This window comes from Ceratotherium simum, chromosome 8, assembly GCF_057802395.1.
Source record: "Ceratotherium simum simum isolate JZ-2026a chromosome 8, ASM5780239v1, whole genome shotgun sequence".
Lineage (NCBI taxonomy): Eukaryota > Metazoa > Chordata > Mammalia > Perissodactyla > Rhinocerotidae > Ceratotherium > Ceratotherium simum.
In genome coordinates this window covers 63,379,559-63,396,697 of record NC_141907.1, presented here as the reverse complement: position 1 = coordinate 63,396,697, position 17,139 = coordinate 63,379,559, and the positions used below count along the sequence as shown (strand labels likewise).

The window sequence follows — 17,139 nt, the reverse complement described above, 5'->3', positions numbered from 1 at the left end:
AGACCGATGTCAAAGAGCGTACTGCCTATGTTTTCTTCTAGAAGTTTCATAGTTTCAGGTCTTACATTCAAGTCTTTAATCCATTTGGAGTTAATTTTTGTGTATGGTGTAAGGTAAGGGTCTATTTTCATTTTTTTTGCATGCGGCTATCCAGTTTTCCAAACACCATTTGTTGAAGAGACTTTCTTTTCTCCATTGTATGTTCTTGGCTCCTTTGTCAAAGATTAGCTGTCCATAGATGTGTGGGTTTATTTCTGGGCTTTCGATTCTATTCCATTGATCTGTGTGTCCGTTTTTGTGCCAGTACCATGCTGTTTCGGTTACTATAGCTTTGTAGTATATTTTGAAATCAGGGAGTGTGATACCTCCAGCTTTATTCTTTTTTCTCAGGATTCCTTTACTTATTCGGGGTCTTTTGTTGTTCCAAATAAATTTTAGGATTCTTTGTTCTATTTCTGTGAAAAATGTTGTTGGAACTTTGATAGGGATTGCATTGAATCTATAATGGCTTTAGGAAGTATTGACATCTTAACTATGTTAATTCTTCCAATCGAAGAGCACTGAATATCTTTCCATTTCTTTGTGTGTTCTTCAATTTCTTTCAGCAATGTTTTATAGTTTTCAGTGTACAGCTCTTTCACCTCTTTGGTTAAGTTTATTCCTAGGTATTTTATTCTTTTTGTTGCCATTGTAAATGGGATGGTATTCTTAATTTCTCTTTCTGCTACTTCGTTGTTAGTGTATAGAAATGCAACTATTTTTGTATGTGGATTTTGTATCCTGCAACTTTACCATATTCGTTTATTACTTCTAAAAGTTTTCTGGTGGATTCTTTAGGGTTTTCTATATATAAAATCATGTCATCTGCAAATAGTGAGAGTTTCACTTCTTCCTTTCCAATTTGGATCCCTTTTATTTCTTTTTCTTGCCTGATTGCTCTGGCTAGGACTTCCAGTACTATGTTAAATAGGTGTGGTGACAGTGGGCACCCTTGTCTGGTTCCTTTACTTAGAGGGATAGCTTTCAGTTTTTCACCATTGAGGATGATATTAGCTGTGGGTTTCTCATATATGGTCTTTATTATGTTGAGGTACTTTCCTTCTACACCCATTTTATTCAGAGTTTTTATCATAAATGGACGCTGTATCTTGTCAAATGCTTTCTCTGCATCTACTGAGATGATCATGTGATTTTTATTCTTCATTTTATTAATGTGGTGTATTACGTTGATTGATTTGCAAATGTTAAACCCTCCCTGCATACCTGGAATAAATCCCACTTGATCATGGTGTATAATCTTTTTAATGTATTGTTGTACGCAATTTGCTAGTATTTTGTTGAGGATTTTTACATCGATGTTCATCAATGATATTGGCCTGTAGTTTTCTTTTTTTGTGTTGTCCTTGTCTGGTTTTGGTATCAGGGTAATGTCAGCTTCGTAGAATGAGTTAGGGCATCCCCTCTTCTTTTAAATAATTAAAATTTTAGCTGGGCACATGGTCACCCAGCTAGATACTACATACCACAGACCTTCAGCTAAGCCATGTGACTAAACTCAGGACTATGGGACGAGGGCAGAAGTGATAAGGGCAATGGTTCACAAGCATGAAAGAAAGCTGCTTTTCTCCAGCAAGTCTTGCCTCCTTTATACAGGCTACAAGTCAGACATGCTATTACCAAGATTCAAACACACAGAACAAAAGACTCTAGGAGATGGCAAAAAAAACAAAAGGGAAGGAACCTTGATCCCCGGATAACCATGTGGAGCAAAGTAGCCCTGAGGTGCCCACCAGCTCAAACTTGGGAGAAAAACAACTTTCTATCATGGTTAAGTCACTGTTATTTGGTCCCTTTAAAACACCTGAACCAATACAGATGTGTAATAGACCATTCAGCATCTTATATATTATTTTAAAATCTGAATAATGACCCTTAATTTACCTGGAGTATATTTTCAAACTCCTCCTAGAAGCAGTCCTTGACCCACTCCATGCCATGATTACCTCAATCATTGCTTCTTGTCTGCAACTTCCTTACATCTTATATGCAATTCTATTACTACACTTATCACACTTTTCCATAATTTATTTCCATATCTATCTCCCCTATTAGATATGTCTTGCTTAAGAAAAAAGGTCTTATTCTTTTTTGTATTATATTGTGCCTGACACAGAGTCAGTACTTAATAAATATTTGTTAAACAGAACTTACACATTAAGTTGGTTGTTTTTTGTTTTGTTTTTTCTTTTTTCAGTGAGAGTATATAAGCTAATAATAATTTTTCCTATTCAGAGAATAAAGTTTAAGAAAAGTCAATAAATTAGGATAACTTTTAAAATATATAGGATACAGTGAAAATCTAATACATCACGGGTCAGAAAAATCAGTCCCAAACACTGGGTGAAAAGGCTTTATTTTCAGTAGTTAGCAGATGCCAGGCCATCTCAGTGGTTGTGAACACTGCAATTTTACAAACAGTTACCCTCAATGACCACAGCTCTTGTCAATTCCATTTAGTAGGCACTAGTAAACAGAGCAAGTCATGGTAGAGGTAAGTCAGACGGGGTCCACAATAAAAGGAATCACAGGAGCCCGCAGAGAAAAGAAAGAGAGTGGTGGAGAATCAGGGCAGGCCTAGGAATATGAGAAGAAAAGGAATAGGAAAGGGGGCACAGAGGGGGAAACTCAGGATCTTAAGAAGCAGAACAGAAGAAGATCATAACCAAACGAGAAAACAATGGTAACATTCACCTCACAATTTTTAAGCTGCTGAAAGTGCACAGGCACTCACACACACACACACACACACACACACACACACACACACATACCAGTAATATACAACCTAACAAACTGACAAAAATGACTACATTTGATAATATCTAATGCTGGTGAGTGTGTGAGGCACTATAACACACTATTGGATGAATTATAAATTAGTGCAAACATTTTAGAGAGTAATTTGGCAATAGTTAAAATTTTCAACATATACATAATTCTATTTCTGGAAATTTACTTTATAAGTATACTTGGAAAAAACTGGCAATATATATTCATAAGAACATCATTAAAGTATCATTTGTAAAGCATAACACTGGACACAAACTAAATGTCCATCAATAGGGAACTGATTATAGAACATGCACAAGATGGAATACAACTCTATGCAGCCATTAACAAGAGCATGGCAGATCTCTTTGCATCTCTGAAGACATCCATGCTACATTCAGTGGAAAAGAAAGGTACAAAACAGCATATGTGGCATAATATCTTGTACATAAATAAATTTTTGTAAGGATGTTTATGTTTATGCCTTAACATTTCTGGAAGGACAAAATAAAACTATTAATAGAAGTCCCAAGAGAAAACAAATGCAGGGAGAGGAGCGTTAGTGTTTCCTTACGTATTTTTGTAAACTACTTGAATTTAACCAAGTACATGTATTAATCTGAAAAATTTTAAATGTCAACAGAATTATTTGGGCAGCAGAATTATGACTGTGATATTGGTTTCTACATTTTAAATTCAGATAAATTGTTTTAAAATTTCTGAAATTAAACTGCTGCTATATACTGGAGAGGTACATATTATGCCTCAACTTCATTTTTTGATTTTTTGAGAATCTGCCTTAGTTTCGTTTCTATTTCAGGGAAAGAGCCATAATTTAAAAAAGAAAAAAGTTAGGGTCCAGTTGAAGGAATGTGCCTTTTCTTCCCCTAAAACCTTTATTTTTAGTTTTATGCTTTAAGGTCTTTCCCTAAATCTGATCACTTAGCAACTTATTTTTGTCCCAACCAACTTATTCTTCATGCCAAGAGAGAAGATAAATGGTGACTACATAACAGCAATAAAACTGATTGCAAAATAAAATATTTCAATCATAACCTGTTTTTTACATGATGTTCAACATATCATCTGAATGACATGTTTCACTGATATGAGCATTTGATCTGATAGCGTGTAGACATAATCAATTTCATAAAAATGTAAATTGTAGGTGCAAATGGTAGGAAAGATTAAGAGCAAAACTAATTTACCTTTAACTACTGCTGAGAAATGTTGGATACTGGCTGTGTATAAGAGCATTAGTACAGTTCTGATATACAAAGGCATTATGTAGCTGAGTTCTAGTACCCAAGATGCTAAACCTCAAGTCAGATAATTAAGAAAGATCATTCAACTGACTGTACTTATCACTTTGATACAGAAGGAAAACTAGCTTAAACTACTCAAGACCACTTTCACATTACATCAATACCAGAACTGGATCTTGAAGCAATACGACAGAACAGACTCTGCAGAATCATAATAAGGGACATCGAGATGATTTGACTAAAGTAAGATAGTCTCTCTCGTACAGGCAAATGGAAACACAAAATTAACACACCTCACTCTCCCAAAAACCATCTTCCTAGATTAGGAGTCAGCAAACCTTTTCTCTAAAGAGCCAGACAGTAAATATTTGAGGCTTGGTAGGCCACATATGATTTCTGTAGCAAATTCTTTATTTTGTTTTGTTTTTTACAACCATTTAAAACTTTATTCTTAGCTCACAGACTGTACAAAACAGGCCACAACTGGATTTGGCCCATAGGCCGTAGTTTGTTGACCCTGCTCTGGATACCCTCCTTTTATCCAAAGTGAGGAGGACCCCTAACAGGCACGTAATCCTGTCAGTGCCATTTCCTGCACACTCATTCTAAATCCAATTCTTAAATTTTTTTTTTTTTTTTTTTTTGTGAGGAGGACTAGCCCTGAGCTAACATCCAATGCCAATCCTTCCCTTTTTTCTTGAGGAAGACTGGCCCTGAGCTAACATTCGTGCCCATCTTCCTCCACTTTTTATAGGGGACTCCGCCACAGCATGGCCTAACAAGCGGTGCGATGGTGCGTGCCCGGGATCTGAACCTGCGAACCCCGGGCCGCTGAAGCAGAACGCGTGCACCCAACCGCTTGTGCCACCAAGTCAGCCCCCTAAATCCAATTCTTATTTCACACAGGTGGCAAAAACAGCAACAAAGACACATCTTCAGTATTCCCAATTGTATAAGACATCACTCATGGAAATCTCAAACTTTTTAAGGAAGATAGTTTGCTTTGAAATCTTTTTTAAAAATCTGTTCTCTCTGATATTTACAAGAAATATTTTTATCGAATAGTTATATTGTATTAGATACAATTATAAACAGATTTTTATTCCTTTCTAAACAACTTTGAGGTATAATTGACATACTGCACATTTTTAATCACTTTATTGAGGCATATTTTGCATACCATATTATTCACCATTTTCTAATTTACAATTCAATGATTTTTTAGTATATTTATCAAGTTGTGCAACCATCACCATAAAGGTTTTAAAATATCTTCATCACCCCAATATGATCCCTCATGTACATTTACTGTTAATTCCTGTTTCTTCCTGCCTTCACCAACCACTAATCTACTTTTTGTCTTTATAGCTTTGCCTCTTCTGGATATTTCATATAAACGGTATCATACAGTATGTAGTTTCTGTGTCTGGTTTCTTTCACTGAGCATAATGTTTTGAGGTTCATCTATATCGCAGCATGTATCTGTAGTTTGTTCCTTTTCATTACTAAATAGTATTCCATGGGATATGCTGCATATTTTTAAGATGTTAATTTATTAAGTTTTGACATATGTACAGTATACACTTGTGAAACCATCACCAGTAAGGATAACAAACATGTCAATCATCCCCCAAATTCCTTGTGCTCCTTTGTAATCCCTCCTTCTCAACCCTCCTCACCCACCCCTGTCCCCAAGGCAACTACCTGTCTGCTTTCTGCCACTATACATTACTTTGCATTTGCCAGAATTTTATATACATAGAATCATACAGTATGTACTCCTTTTTGTATGGCTTCTTTCACTCAGCATAATTATTTTTAAATTCATCCATGTTAAAGCATGTATCAATAGTTTCTTTTTATAACTAAGAATATTCTATTGTATAGATATAACAAAGTTTGTTTATACATTCACCTGTTGATAGACATGTGAAATGTTGCCAGTTTTTGGCTATTTCAAATAAATCTGACCTAAACATTTGTTTACAAGTCTTTGTACGGACATATGTTTTCATTTCTCCTGGGTAAACATCTAAAGGTGGAATGGTGGGATCATATAGTAGGTGAATGTTAAACTTCTTAAACTGTCAAACTGTTTGCCAAAGAGGTTGCATCATTTTACATTCCCACATCAGCGTATGAGCACTCCAGTCCCTCCACACCCTCACCAACACTTGGTATGGTCAGTCTTCTTAATATTAGTCATTCCAGTAGATGTGTAGTGATATCTGATTGCGGTTTTAATTTGTATTTCCCGATTGACTAAAAATGTTGAGTGTCTTTCAATGTGTCTGTCATCTGTTTGCCATGTGTTTGTCACACCTTGGTAAGGTGGGTTCAAATCTTTTGCTGATTTTTAAAACTGGGTTGTTTTATTACTGAGTTTTGCAAGTTCTTTATATATTGTGGATATATATTGTGGATATATAATTTGCAAACATTTTATTCCAGCCTGTGATTTATCTTTTCACTCTCTTACCAGTGTCTTTTAAAGAGCAAAATATTTTAATTTGTATAATGTGCAATTTAACAATTTGTTCTTTTGTGGATCGTTTTTGATGTCATATCTAAGAAATCATTCTGTAACCCAACTTTTTCTTCCAGAAGTTTTATCATTTTAGATTTTACATTTAGTTCTTTGATACATTTTAAGTTAATTATATATGGTATGAAGTATGGGTCAAAGTTGATTTTATTGCATATAGATATCCAATTGTTTCAGTACCATTTGTTGAAAGGCTCTCATTTCTCCATTAAAAATGCATTTACGCTTTGTTTTAAAACAATTGTCCATGTATGTTCTCTCCTTTTTTTTTTGGACTCTATTCTATTCCATTGATGGTTTGTCTCTTTTGATGTCAATACCACACTGTCTTAATTACTGTAGCTTTATAAATCTTGAAATCAGGTAGACCTCCAACTTTGTTCTTTGTCAAAGTTGTCTTGGCTATTCTAGATTCTTTGTATTTCTGTATGAATTTTAGAATCAGCTTGTCAATTTCCACAAAAAAGCTAATGAGTTTTTTGATTGAGAATGTGCCGTGTCTATACATTACTTTGGGGACGACAGACATCTTAACAATATTGAGTTTACTGATCCTTGAACATGGCACATCTCATTATTTAGATCTTTAATTTCTCTCAACTATGTTTTGAAGTTTTCAGTGTATGGCTCTTTCACATCTTTTGTCAGATTTATTTCTAAGTATTTCATATTTTTGATATTACTATAAATGACATTTATTATTTTTTAATTTTAATTTCTAATTGTTCATTGCTGTTATATAAAAGCAAAACTGATTTTTGTATATTGATCTTGTATCCTGCAACCTTACTTAACTTGCTTCTTCATTCTAGTAGATAGATCATGTCATCTGTGACTAATGCCAGTTTTATTTCTTCCTTTCTAATCTAGATGCCTCTTTTTTTGCCCAATTGCACTGCCTAGAATCCCTAGATCAATGTTGAAAAGTGGTGAGAGTGGATAACCTTATCTTGTTCCTGATCTTAGGAGGAAAGCATTCAGTCTTGCACTACTAAGTATGATGTCAGCTGTTGGCTTTTCTTAGATGCCCTTTATCAGTTGAGGACATTAACATCTATTCCTAGCTTGCTGAGACTTTTTAATCAGGAATGAATGTTGGATTCTGTCAAATGCTTTGTCTGTATCTATTGAGATGACCCCATGGCTTATGGTTTTTAGTTTGTAAATATGGTGAATTATAATGACTGATTGTGGAATGTTAAACTAACCTTGCGCTCCCAGAATAAATCCTACTTGGTCATGATATGTTATCCTTTTATACATTGCTGGATTCTATTTGCTAAAATTTAGTTTATAATTTTAGCATCTACATTCATGAATGATACTAGACTGCCATTTTCTTTGTGTGGTTTTGGTATCAACGTAATGCTTATTGTTTTAGTTGGGACAGTAAATCAGGTCCCTGTTACTCCATCTTAGCCAGAAGCAGAAGTCTGCTTAACAGTTACTATGCACCATCTCATCTACTCCTTCCTACCCTGGAAATTACGTATCATTATTAACCTCATTTTACATATAGGCGAAGTGGGAAAACTGAGGCTCAAAGAAGGTGCTCAAAGAAGGCACAGTTCTAATCTAAAACTAGGATTTGAATCCAGACAATATGAATCTAAAACCCACCTCTTTAACCTCCTACTATACTATAATATTTAAGTAGTATTCAAAAAGATTCTCTTTAAACACAGACTAATTTCTTTTTCATTACAAAAAAGCATTATATCTCTAAAAGATACAGGTAGTCTGATCTGGAGCCCATATCTTAATCACTATGGTATTTCTTGAAAAGAATGAATGAGATGCCATGGTTTCCTATACTCTGAGTCAGGATCTATATAAACTATTAACTACTGAATATACTGAAAACATTACTTAAGAAAAAGAAAAGATCCAGCTGGGAAGAAAGACATTCTGTAGTCCCAAACAGTCCAACTGAAACAGTAACGGCAATAGCTGCTACCATTTTAAAATTTTATTTAATCTTCAAAACTACATTGTGAAATAGATATTACTATATAAACTTTATAGATGAGGAAATTTGAGACTCAACAACATTAAGAAACTTGTTTAAAGTCTGCCATCCCTTAAGTAGCAAAACAGGTATTCAACCCAAGTCTCTAGAGCTCTAGAACATTCTCTTAAAATTTGCATTTGGGTTTTGCTTTTTTTGTTTTTTACATTACAATGTTGTCATCCCTAAGAAACAATAAGCACTGCTAAGGCCCTTTTGGAAACAAGGAATCCCAACATCAGATTCTAGCAGAGCTCAAGGCCAAATGGACTAGAGATGAGCTTTGATGATAATGATGACAATGAAGGGTTTCTCAATCCCTGACTGGATTAAATCTGCTTTGCCCCCTTTCTAAAGCAGGTTTTCCTTCCATAAAACTAGCTGATTTTCTATATTTCTGATGATCTACAGTGGGCATAGCTCAATTAGCTTGGACCACTAGCTGTTGGCTATAATGTAGAATTACTCTTAAGGGGAAGATGGGAGGAGGAATAATAGCTATTCAAATAATTCCAGCCATGAGGCAAGATGGTATAGCAGTAAAGAGCCTGGACTCCTGAGGAGACTGCCAAAGTTTAAATATCTATTCTGCCTTATAATAGCTGTGAGACCTTGGAGAAATTATTTAATCCCTCCAGGCTTCCAAGCCTTCATCTATAAAATGGGGACGATAATTTCTCTCTCATAGGGTTGAGGATTAAAAGATAGACTATATGAAAAGGGTTTAGAATAGTGCCTGGGACTTGGTAGGCATTTAAATTTTGCCATCAATACTACTATTATTCCTATAGTCATTGCACAGGAAAAAAATTACATACATTAAATAGGCACTTTAGAGATTCTTTAGTATAAAAAAGATATTAGCAAATAACTATATATTTAAAAACACAGTCCTATAAAAATCTGACATATCTATATTAGTGTCCTAAAAATGGCTTTGGAAATTGATTTCCAGCACCTTTTGTAAGTAGGCAAACAATTTTTAAAACAAAAGCAGGGATAATCAGAAACAATTCATAAAATAAAGTAAATTACTCAATTCCAAGCCCCAGTCGATTCCTTGAATAGAGTATTAAATACCTGCTATGGGCTCAGCATTATGCAATGTTCTGTAGGGAATATAAAATATCAAGACCCTGCTCTCAATAAGCTTAAAATATTAGAAGGCAAAAATAACATACACAGAATAGTCAAATAAGGCAAAGTACAAGCAAATGCCAGTGACTGGCACATAACTCTGCAAGGAAAGAATTCTATAGTACCATTAAAATTTATGAGTCCAAGCTATTAAAAAAGTTATCTATGTGTATATTTAGTGCCACTCCTAATGCTAGTGACAAGAACAAGTTCAAAGGACTGGTATATTATAATTATTAACGAATCACTTAGGCAAAAAAGAAAGAGGGTTGCTGAATAATTTCCACTGTAACTTACTGTTGCTATTTTGGTCTCGAGGAAGTTCTCCCTTTCTTCATCTACCTTAATTTCATGTCCAGTTTTAAATAATTCAAGCATTTTGGGGATGTCACGGCCAATGGAATCTGGTTAGAAAAATAAAAAAATCCAAAGTTATCACTACTTCTAAACAAGGAGCAAAAATTACTGAATAAGAGAAACATCCATCTCATGTTAAAATATAGCAAATAAGTTGCGACAGACAGACTTTAGGGTGGCCCCACTTCCTAGTGTTCATACCCTTGTGTGATCCCCTCCACTTGAGTGTGGATGAGACCTGCGACTTGCTTCTAACCAAGAAACAGAATGCTTATGTGTACATGATTACATTACACAAAGCTGTAATGCCTATCTTGGAAGAGACCCTCTTCCTACTGGATCTGAGGAAGCAAGCTACAATGTTGTGAGGTGCCACACGGAGAGGGCCACAGAGCAAGAAACTGAGGCCCTCAGTCCAGTAGCCTACAAGGAACTGAATTCTAACAAAAAGCCACATGAGGTGGGAAGTGAATCTTTCCCTAGACAAGTCTCAGATGAGACCACAGCCCCAGCCGATTCCTTGATTAGAGTTTTCTCAGACCCTGAAGCAGAGAACCCAGCTTAGCTATACACGTATTCCTGACATACAGAAGCTGACATAGTAAAGGTGTGTTGTTTTAAGCCACTAAACTTGTGGTACTATTGTTGCACAATAATAGATAACTAATAACTACATGCAGTGATGATGCTTATCATACTTTAGAAACATGGACAACAAATTAAAATAAAATCTATAAAATAATCCATCATATAAATGTATAAATAATCCAAAATAAACCCATGATACTGAAAAATACTGAGTTTTTAGTATCACATTCTTATGTAATTGAGTACTAAACAGTATGACACATAGTATAATAATAAACAGTAAGATGCTAATAGTGATATACAAAAAACAGGCACCTGATTAAACTATCTCTATCGCTATTTAAACTTCAACTTAGATTTTTTTCTTTACGTTATGTTTTCTTAAGAATAGCACCTTGTACACAGTGAGAACTCAAGAATTATCTGCTGACTGACCTGAATCTATATCCACAACACTTTGTGTCACAGCCTCCCTCCCTATCACTAGGGATGAACTGTCTATGCTCTTACGAAGGCCATCCCTTTTCATTTGTGCACTGGATCCCACTCCTCCTCACCTATAGAGGGACACCACTCCTCCCTTCTCTCCTCTACATTATCAATTTTTCCTGCTTTCCTAGATCATCGTCACCAGCTTAAAAATTTGCTATAAAATCTCCCATCTTTAAATACTGACTTCATATTGCCTTCCAGCGACCATCCAATACTCCTCTTAAGAGCATGAGTTCTCCAAAAAAGCTGTGTAATCTTTCTGCCTCTGCTTCTTCTCCTTCCATTTTCTCTTAGACCTACTTTAATCAGGTTATCATCCCCATTACTCCACTGAAAATAATCTTGTCAAGGTCACCAACAACCTTCACATTGGCAAATCCAATAGTCATTTATTTCTCAGTGTTCCTCTAACTTGACCTATCAACAGTAGTTCACAGAGTATAAATCGCTTCTCTTCCTATAGTATCTTGACTTGTCCTCTGAAACACTACTCTCACTAGCTGTTACATTCTATTCTTGTCGGCTGAGCCACCCTCACTTAGCTGACTTCCAAATGTTGAACTACCTCAGGGCTAAGTCACTAGGCCTATCTTTTTCTATCCACACACACCTCCCTAAGTGATCTCATGCAGACACATGGCTTTAAACACCATTTATCCACTGATAACTGCCAAATTTATACCTCTAGCCACAAACTCTCTTGAGTTTAATATCTCCACCTAGATGCAGGTAGGTAATTAGTAAGGAGTGCAATATGACAAATGTTTGCTGAAAGAATGAACAAATGAACGACTTCATAATTTTGAGTTTGATATCATAATGATGATGTTGTAATGATAACGAAGTGGGAAAGAACCGAGCTTAAGAAGAGAAATAGTAAACAGTATGTTCTGCATTAAAACATACTGAAGTGAAGGTGCTGAGAGAATACTGAATACTGTATAAAGTTAGAAACAAGAAACTGGAAAAAAGTGATAGATGGAGGGTAATGACATAGATTTGAGTTTTTAAGCCAGTTCCATCCTAAAACAAACACAAAACTTCCTTCTTTTGACCTTATATATTTCCTTTTCTATCTCTTTGTCTACTAACCAAAGCATGTTGATGTGAATTTGCATTTCCCTAATGATCAAGATGTCAAGCACCATTTCATGTGCTTAACGGCAATTGTATATTTTCTTTTGTAAGTGCCTGTTCAATTCCTTTGCCCCCTTTAAAAAAAATTGGGTTGACAGTCTGCTTACTGAGTTATAAGAGTTCTTTATACATTCTGGATACAAGTCCTTCATTAGATATATGTGTGCCAAGTATTTCCCCCATGGTGGCATCTTCCCATGAGCAAAGTTTTTAATTTTGATGAGTCTAATTTAGCAACTTTTTCTTCTATGGCTAATGCTTTTTGCATCCTAAGAAATCTTTGCCTAATCCAAGGCTGTAAAGATTTTCTCCTGAAAATTTTCTTCTAAAATTTCATGACTTTAGCCCTTAAAATTGGGTCTATGACCCATTTTGAATTAATTTTTGTGTTTGATGTGAGGAAAGGGATTCCCAGTTATTTCAGCATCATTCATTGAAAAAACTATTGTTTCTCAATATAATCTTGGTACCTTTGTCAAAAACCAGTTGACCCTTAGGTTTGGGTCCATTTCTGAACTCTCAATGTGTGACCTATATTCACTTATCCTTACGCCACACCACACTGCCGTGATTACTGTAGCTCTATAGTAAAGTCTTAAATGAGGTAATGCAACTTTGTTCGAAGAACTTTGTTTTCCCTTTTTAAAATCATTTTTCTATTCCAAGTCCTTTGTCTTTCCACTTAAATATTAGAATATGCTTGTCAATTTCTAAAAAAGAAAAAAAAAAATTTTAAGACTTCTGGAAGTTTAATTGGGATTACGTTAAATCTATGGAAAAATGTGGGAAGAATTCCATCATAACAATATTATACTTCAAATCCATAGCCACGGTATATCCCTTTATTTATTTAGGTATTCTCTAAACTTTCAGCAACATTTAGTAGTTTCCTTTGAGCAGGTCTTGCACACCTTTTGGTAAATTTATTCATTAGTATTTTGGTTTTTTATGCTCTCGTAAATGAAGCTGTTTCATAAATTTCATTTTGATTGTCTATTGCTAGTGCATAGAAATTCAGTTGATTTTGTGTGTTGCTCTTATATCCTGTACCCCTATTAAATTCATTTATTAGAATTCACTTACTAGAATATCTTAGGATCATACCCTCTAGGAATCAAGACAGTTTTTATTTCTTCCTTTTCCATAAGTATGCCCTATATTTCTCTGACCTGTTACCATGTTATAAAGTGGTGAGAGCAGAGATCTCTGCATTGTTCCTGATCTTAGGTATAAAGCATTCAGTCTTAATGGTCTCATCATTAAGAAGGATATTACCTGTGATTTTTCATAGATGTGGTCTGTCAAGGTGAGGATGTTCACTTCTATTCCTAGTATTCTGAGAGTTCTTATCATGAACGGGTGTTAGATTTTGTCAAATGCTTTCTCTGCATCTACTGAGATAATCTTAAGGTCTTTATCCTTTATTCTATTAACATGGTATATTATATTGACATTTAGATGTAAATCAACTTCGTATCCCTGGAATAAATCTCCTTGGTTAAGCTTTACTAACCTTTATATACATACACATATACATACACACATACATACATACATATATACATACATAACATACTGCTGGATTCAATTTGCTAATATTTTGTTAAGGAATTTTGCTTCTATGCTCACGAGGGATATTAGTCTGCAGTTTTCTTTTCTCGTGATGTCCTTGTCTAGCTTTGATGTCAGGGTAATGCTGAGCTCATAAATGAGATGGCAAGTGTTCCTTCCCCACTATTTTCTAAATGAGGTTGGGAAGGATTGGCATTATTTCTGCCTTAAATGTTGGATAGAATTCACCAGTGAGAATTCATGTGGGCCCGAACTTTTCATTGTGGGGATTTGTAAATTACTAATTCAATTATTTACTTGATACAGATCTATTTAGATTTTCTATTTCTTCTGGACACTTCTGGTACTTTGTGTCTTTTAAGAAATTTGCCCATTTCATATAAGTTGTCACATTTACTGGCATAAAGTTGTTCCTAATATTGCCTTATTATCTTTTAACATCTACGGGACATGTATTGATGTCCCCCTTTCATTCCAGATCTTGATAATCTATGTTCTCTCTTTTTTTAAAATCAGTACAGCTCAAGTTTTATCAATTTTATTGATCTTTTCAAGGAATCAGTTTTCCTTTCTGCTTTTCTCTGTCATTTGTCCTTTTCCTAGTTCATTAACTTCCACTCTGATATTTATTATTTTCCTCTGTCTACTTACTTTGGGTTTAATTTGCTTCTTTTTTTCTAGGTTCTTAAGGTAAAAACCTAGAACAATGATTTTAAACCTTTCTTTTCTAATTTAGCCTTTAAAGCTAAAGATTGCCCTCTAAGTACTGCTTTTAGCTGTATCCCACAAGTTTTGATATGTTGTATTTTCATTGTCATTCAGTTCAAAACATTCTCGAATTTCTCTTGTGATTTCTTCTTTGATCTATGGGTTATTTAGAAATGGGTTGTTTAATTTTAATGCATTTGGAGATTTCTCATATTTCTTTTGGTAACTGATTTCTGATTTAACTGTTGTGATTAGAAAACATACTCTGCATGATTTCAATCTTTTTAAATCTATTAAGACTTGCCCTATAACCCAGCAAATGGTCTAACTGGTGAATGTTCCCTGTACACGTAAAAAGTACACACCAAATAACACTTCCTGTTGTTGAGTGAAGTGTTCTACAGACATCAACTAGGCCACGCTGGTTGACAGTATTGTTCAAGTCTTTTATATTCTTACTGATTTTCTGTCTGTAAGTTCTATCAGTTACTGAGAGAATATTAAAATCTCCAACTGTACTTGATGATTAGTCTGTTTCTCCTTTCAGTTCTGTCAGTTTTTGCTTCATGTATTTTTTGGCTCTGTTTTAGATAAGCATGCCCTTTTATTATTATAGAATATCAGCCTTTTTCTCTAGTAAATTCCTTATTTTAAAAGTCTATTTTGTCTGATATTAATATAGTCAAACCAACTCTCTCATGCTTACTGTTTTCATCGCATATCTTTACTCTTCACTTTACTTTCAGCTAATTTGTGTTTCAACATAAAGTGTGTCTCCTGTAGACAGCAGATAACTGGATTTCTTTTTCATCATCTTATAATCTCTGCCTTTTGGTTGAAGTGTTTATTCCATTTCCAATTAATCTAAGTATTGATATGGCTGGATTTAGGTCTTTATTTTGTTATGTGTTTTCTATTTTGTCTCATCTCGTTTGTTCCTCTATTCTTTCTTTACTGTCTTTTTTTTTTTTCTTTTGTTTTTTGTTGAGGAAGATTCGCCTTGAACTAACATCTGTGCCAATCTCACTCTATTTTGTATGTGGGTTGCTGCCACAGCATGGCCGCCAACGAGTGGCACAGGTCTGTACCCAGGAACTGAACCCAGGCTGCCCAAGTGAAGCACACCGAACTTAACCACTAGGCCACGGGGCCAGCCCCTGCTTTCTTTTGTTTTAAACAAAAAATTTTTAATATATCATTTTTATTTCTCTATTTAGTTTTAAGCTATATCTCTTTTTGTCTATGAGTTTTTTTTTTTTAATTTTATTTATTTATTTTTTTCCCCCAAAGTCCCAGTAGATAGCTGTATGTCATTGCCGCACATCCTTCCAGTTGCTGCACGTGGGACACAGCCTCAGCATGGCCGGAGAAGCAGTGAGTCGGTACACGCCCAGGATCCGAACCCAGGCCACCAGCAGCAGAGCGCGCGCACCCAACCGCTAAGCCACCGGGCCGGCCCTGCCTATGAGTTTTTTACTTGCTCTAAAGATTACATTGCGCACATTTATTTATCACAACCTACTTCATCTTAATACTGACTTACTTTCAGGAAAATAATAAATTTGTGCCAGCCTATCTTCATCCTCCCTTTCTCACCTCATCATTTCATTGTCATGCCCAAACCTGCTTCATCTCCTGTATATCTATTTATAAAATAATATTCACTGGGTTACTCAAGACAGAAATTAGGGATTCATTCTAGATTCCTCTTTCTCCCTTACCTCCAACATCCAAACAATAACTCCCGTTAATTCTACCTCCTCAATATCCCACAACAGCCTTTCTCTTCTCTGTCTTCATTGCCACTGCTCAGATTCTGTCCTTATTCATCTTTTACCTAGCCTACGGCATTAGCCTCCTCACTGTCTCTGTTCTTAAAGTTTCATCATCCTCATATCACCACGCTATCACTTACACAGCTCTCACATATGGTCATTCTAATAAGCAAATCTTATATCATTCTTCTGAGCGATATTTTTCAATGGCTCCTATCTACACAGCAGATAAAATCTAATCTCCAGGGTATGGCACACAAAGCCCTCCGTGAACTGGCCCACTGCCTACCACTGTCTAACTCCACTGACCGCCACTATCTGATAACATTTTATGTACCAAACAATAGAAAGGTACTTATAATTTCCAGCACACAACTGGCTTTCTCATACTTTTATGTATTAGTACCAGCCATTTCCTCTACCTGGAATATTCTCCTAATGCATGTCAGGAAAGAAAATGCCTATTCACGCTTAAATTCTCAACTTACTGCTACCTTCTTTATTTAATCTGATTCTACAAAGTAGTACCTCATTCCTGTAAGCCTTTGTACATTTTCCACTAGTACACTTTCCACATTTTATTGTAGCAGTTTGTTTTCATCTCTCTCGCCTTTCAATTTTTATCTCCTTAATGACTATCTTTTCATCTTTCAGTCCTTAGTACTAAGTGCACTGCCTGACACATAGTAGGCCCTCAATAATTATCTGCTTATTCAGTAAATGAGT

The 17,139-nt window shown here is 35.2% G+C and overlaps 1 protein-coding gene across 1 annotated transcript in view; it reads right to left on the bottom strand.

Moving 5' to 3' along the window:
* The window catches only part of MRPL1 (mitochondrial ribosomal protein L1), a 78,143-nt gene that overhangs the window by 28,735 nt on the left and 32,269 nt on the right, over positions 1-17,139 (bottom strand). The window contains exon 7 of the mRNA XM_004430866.3: positions 10,082-10,188. Within this exon, the coding sequence (XP_004430923.2) occupies positions 10,082-10,188 (107 nt within the window). The remainder of the gene's footprint in view (positions 1-10,081; positions 10,189-17,139) is intronic.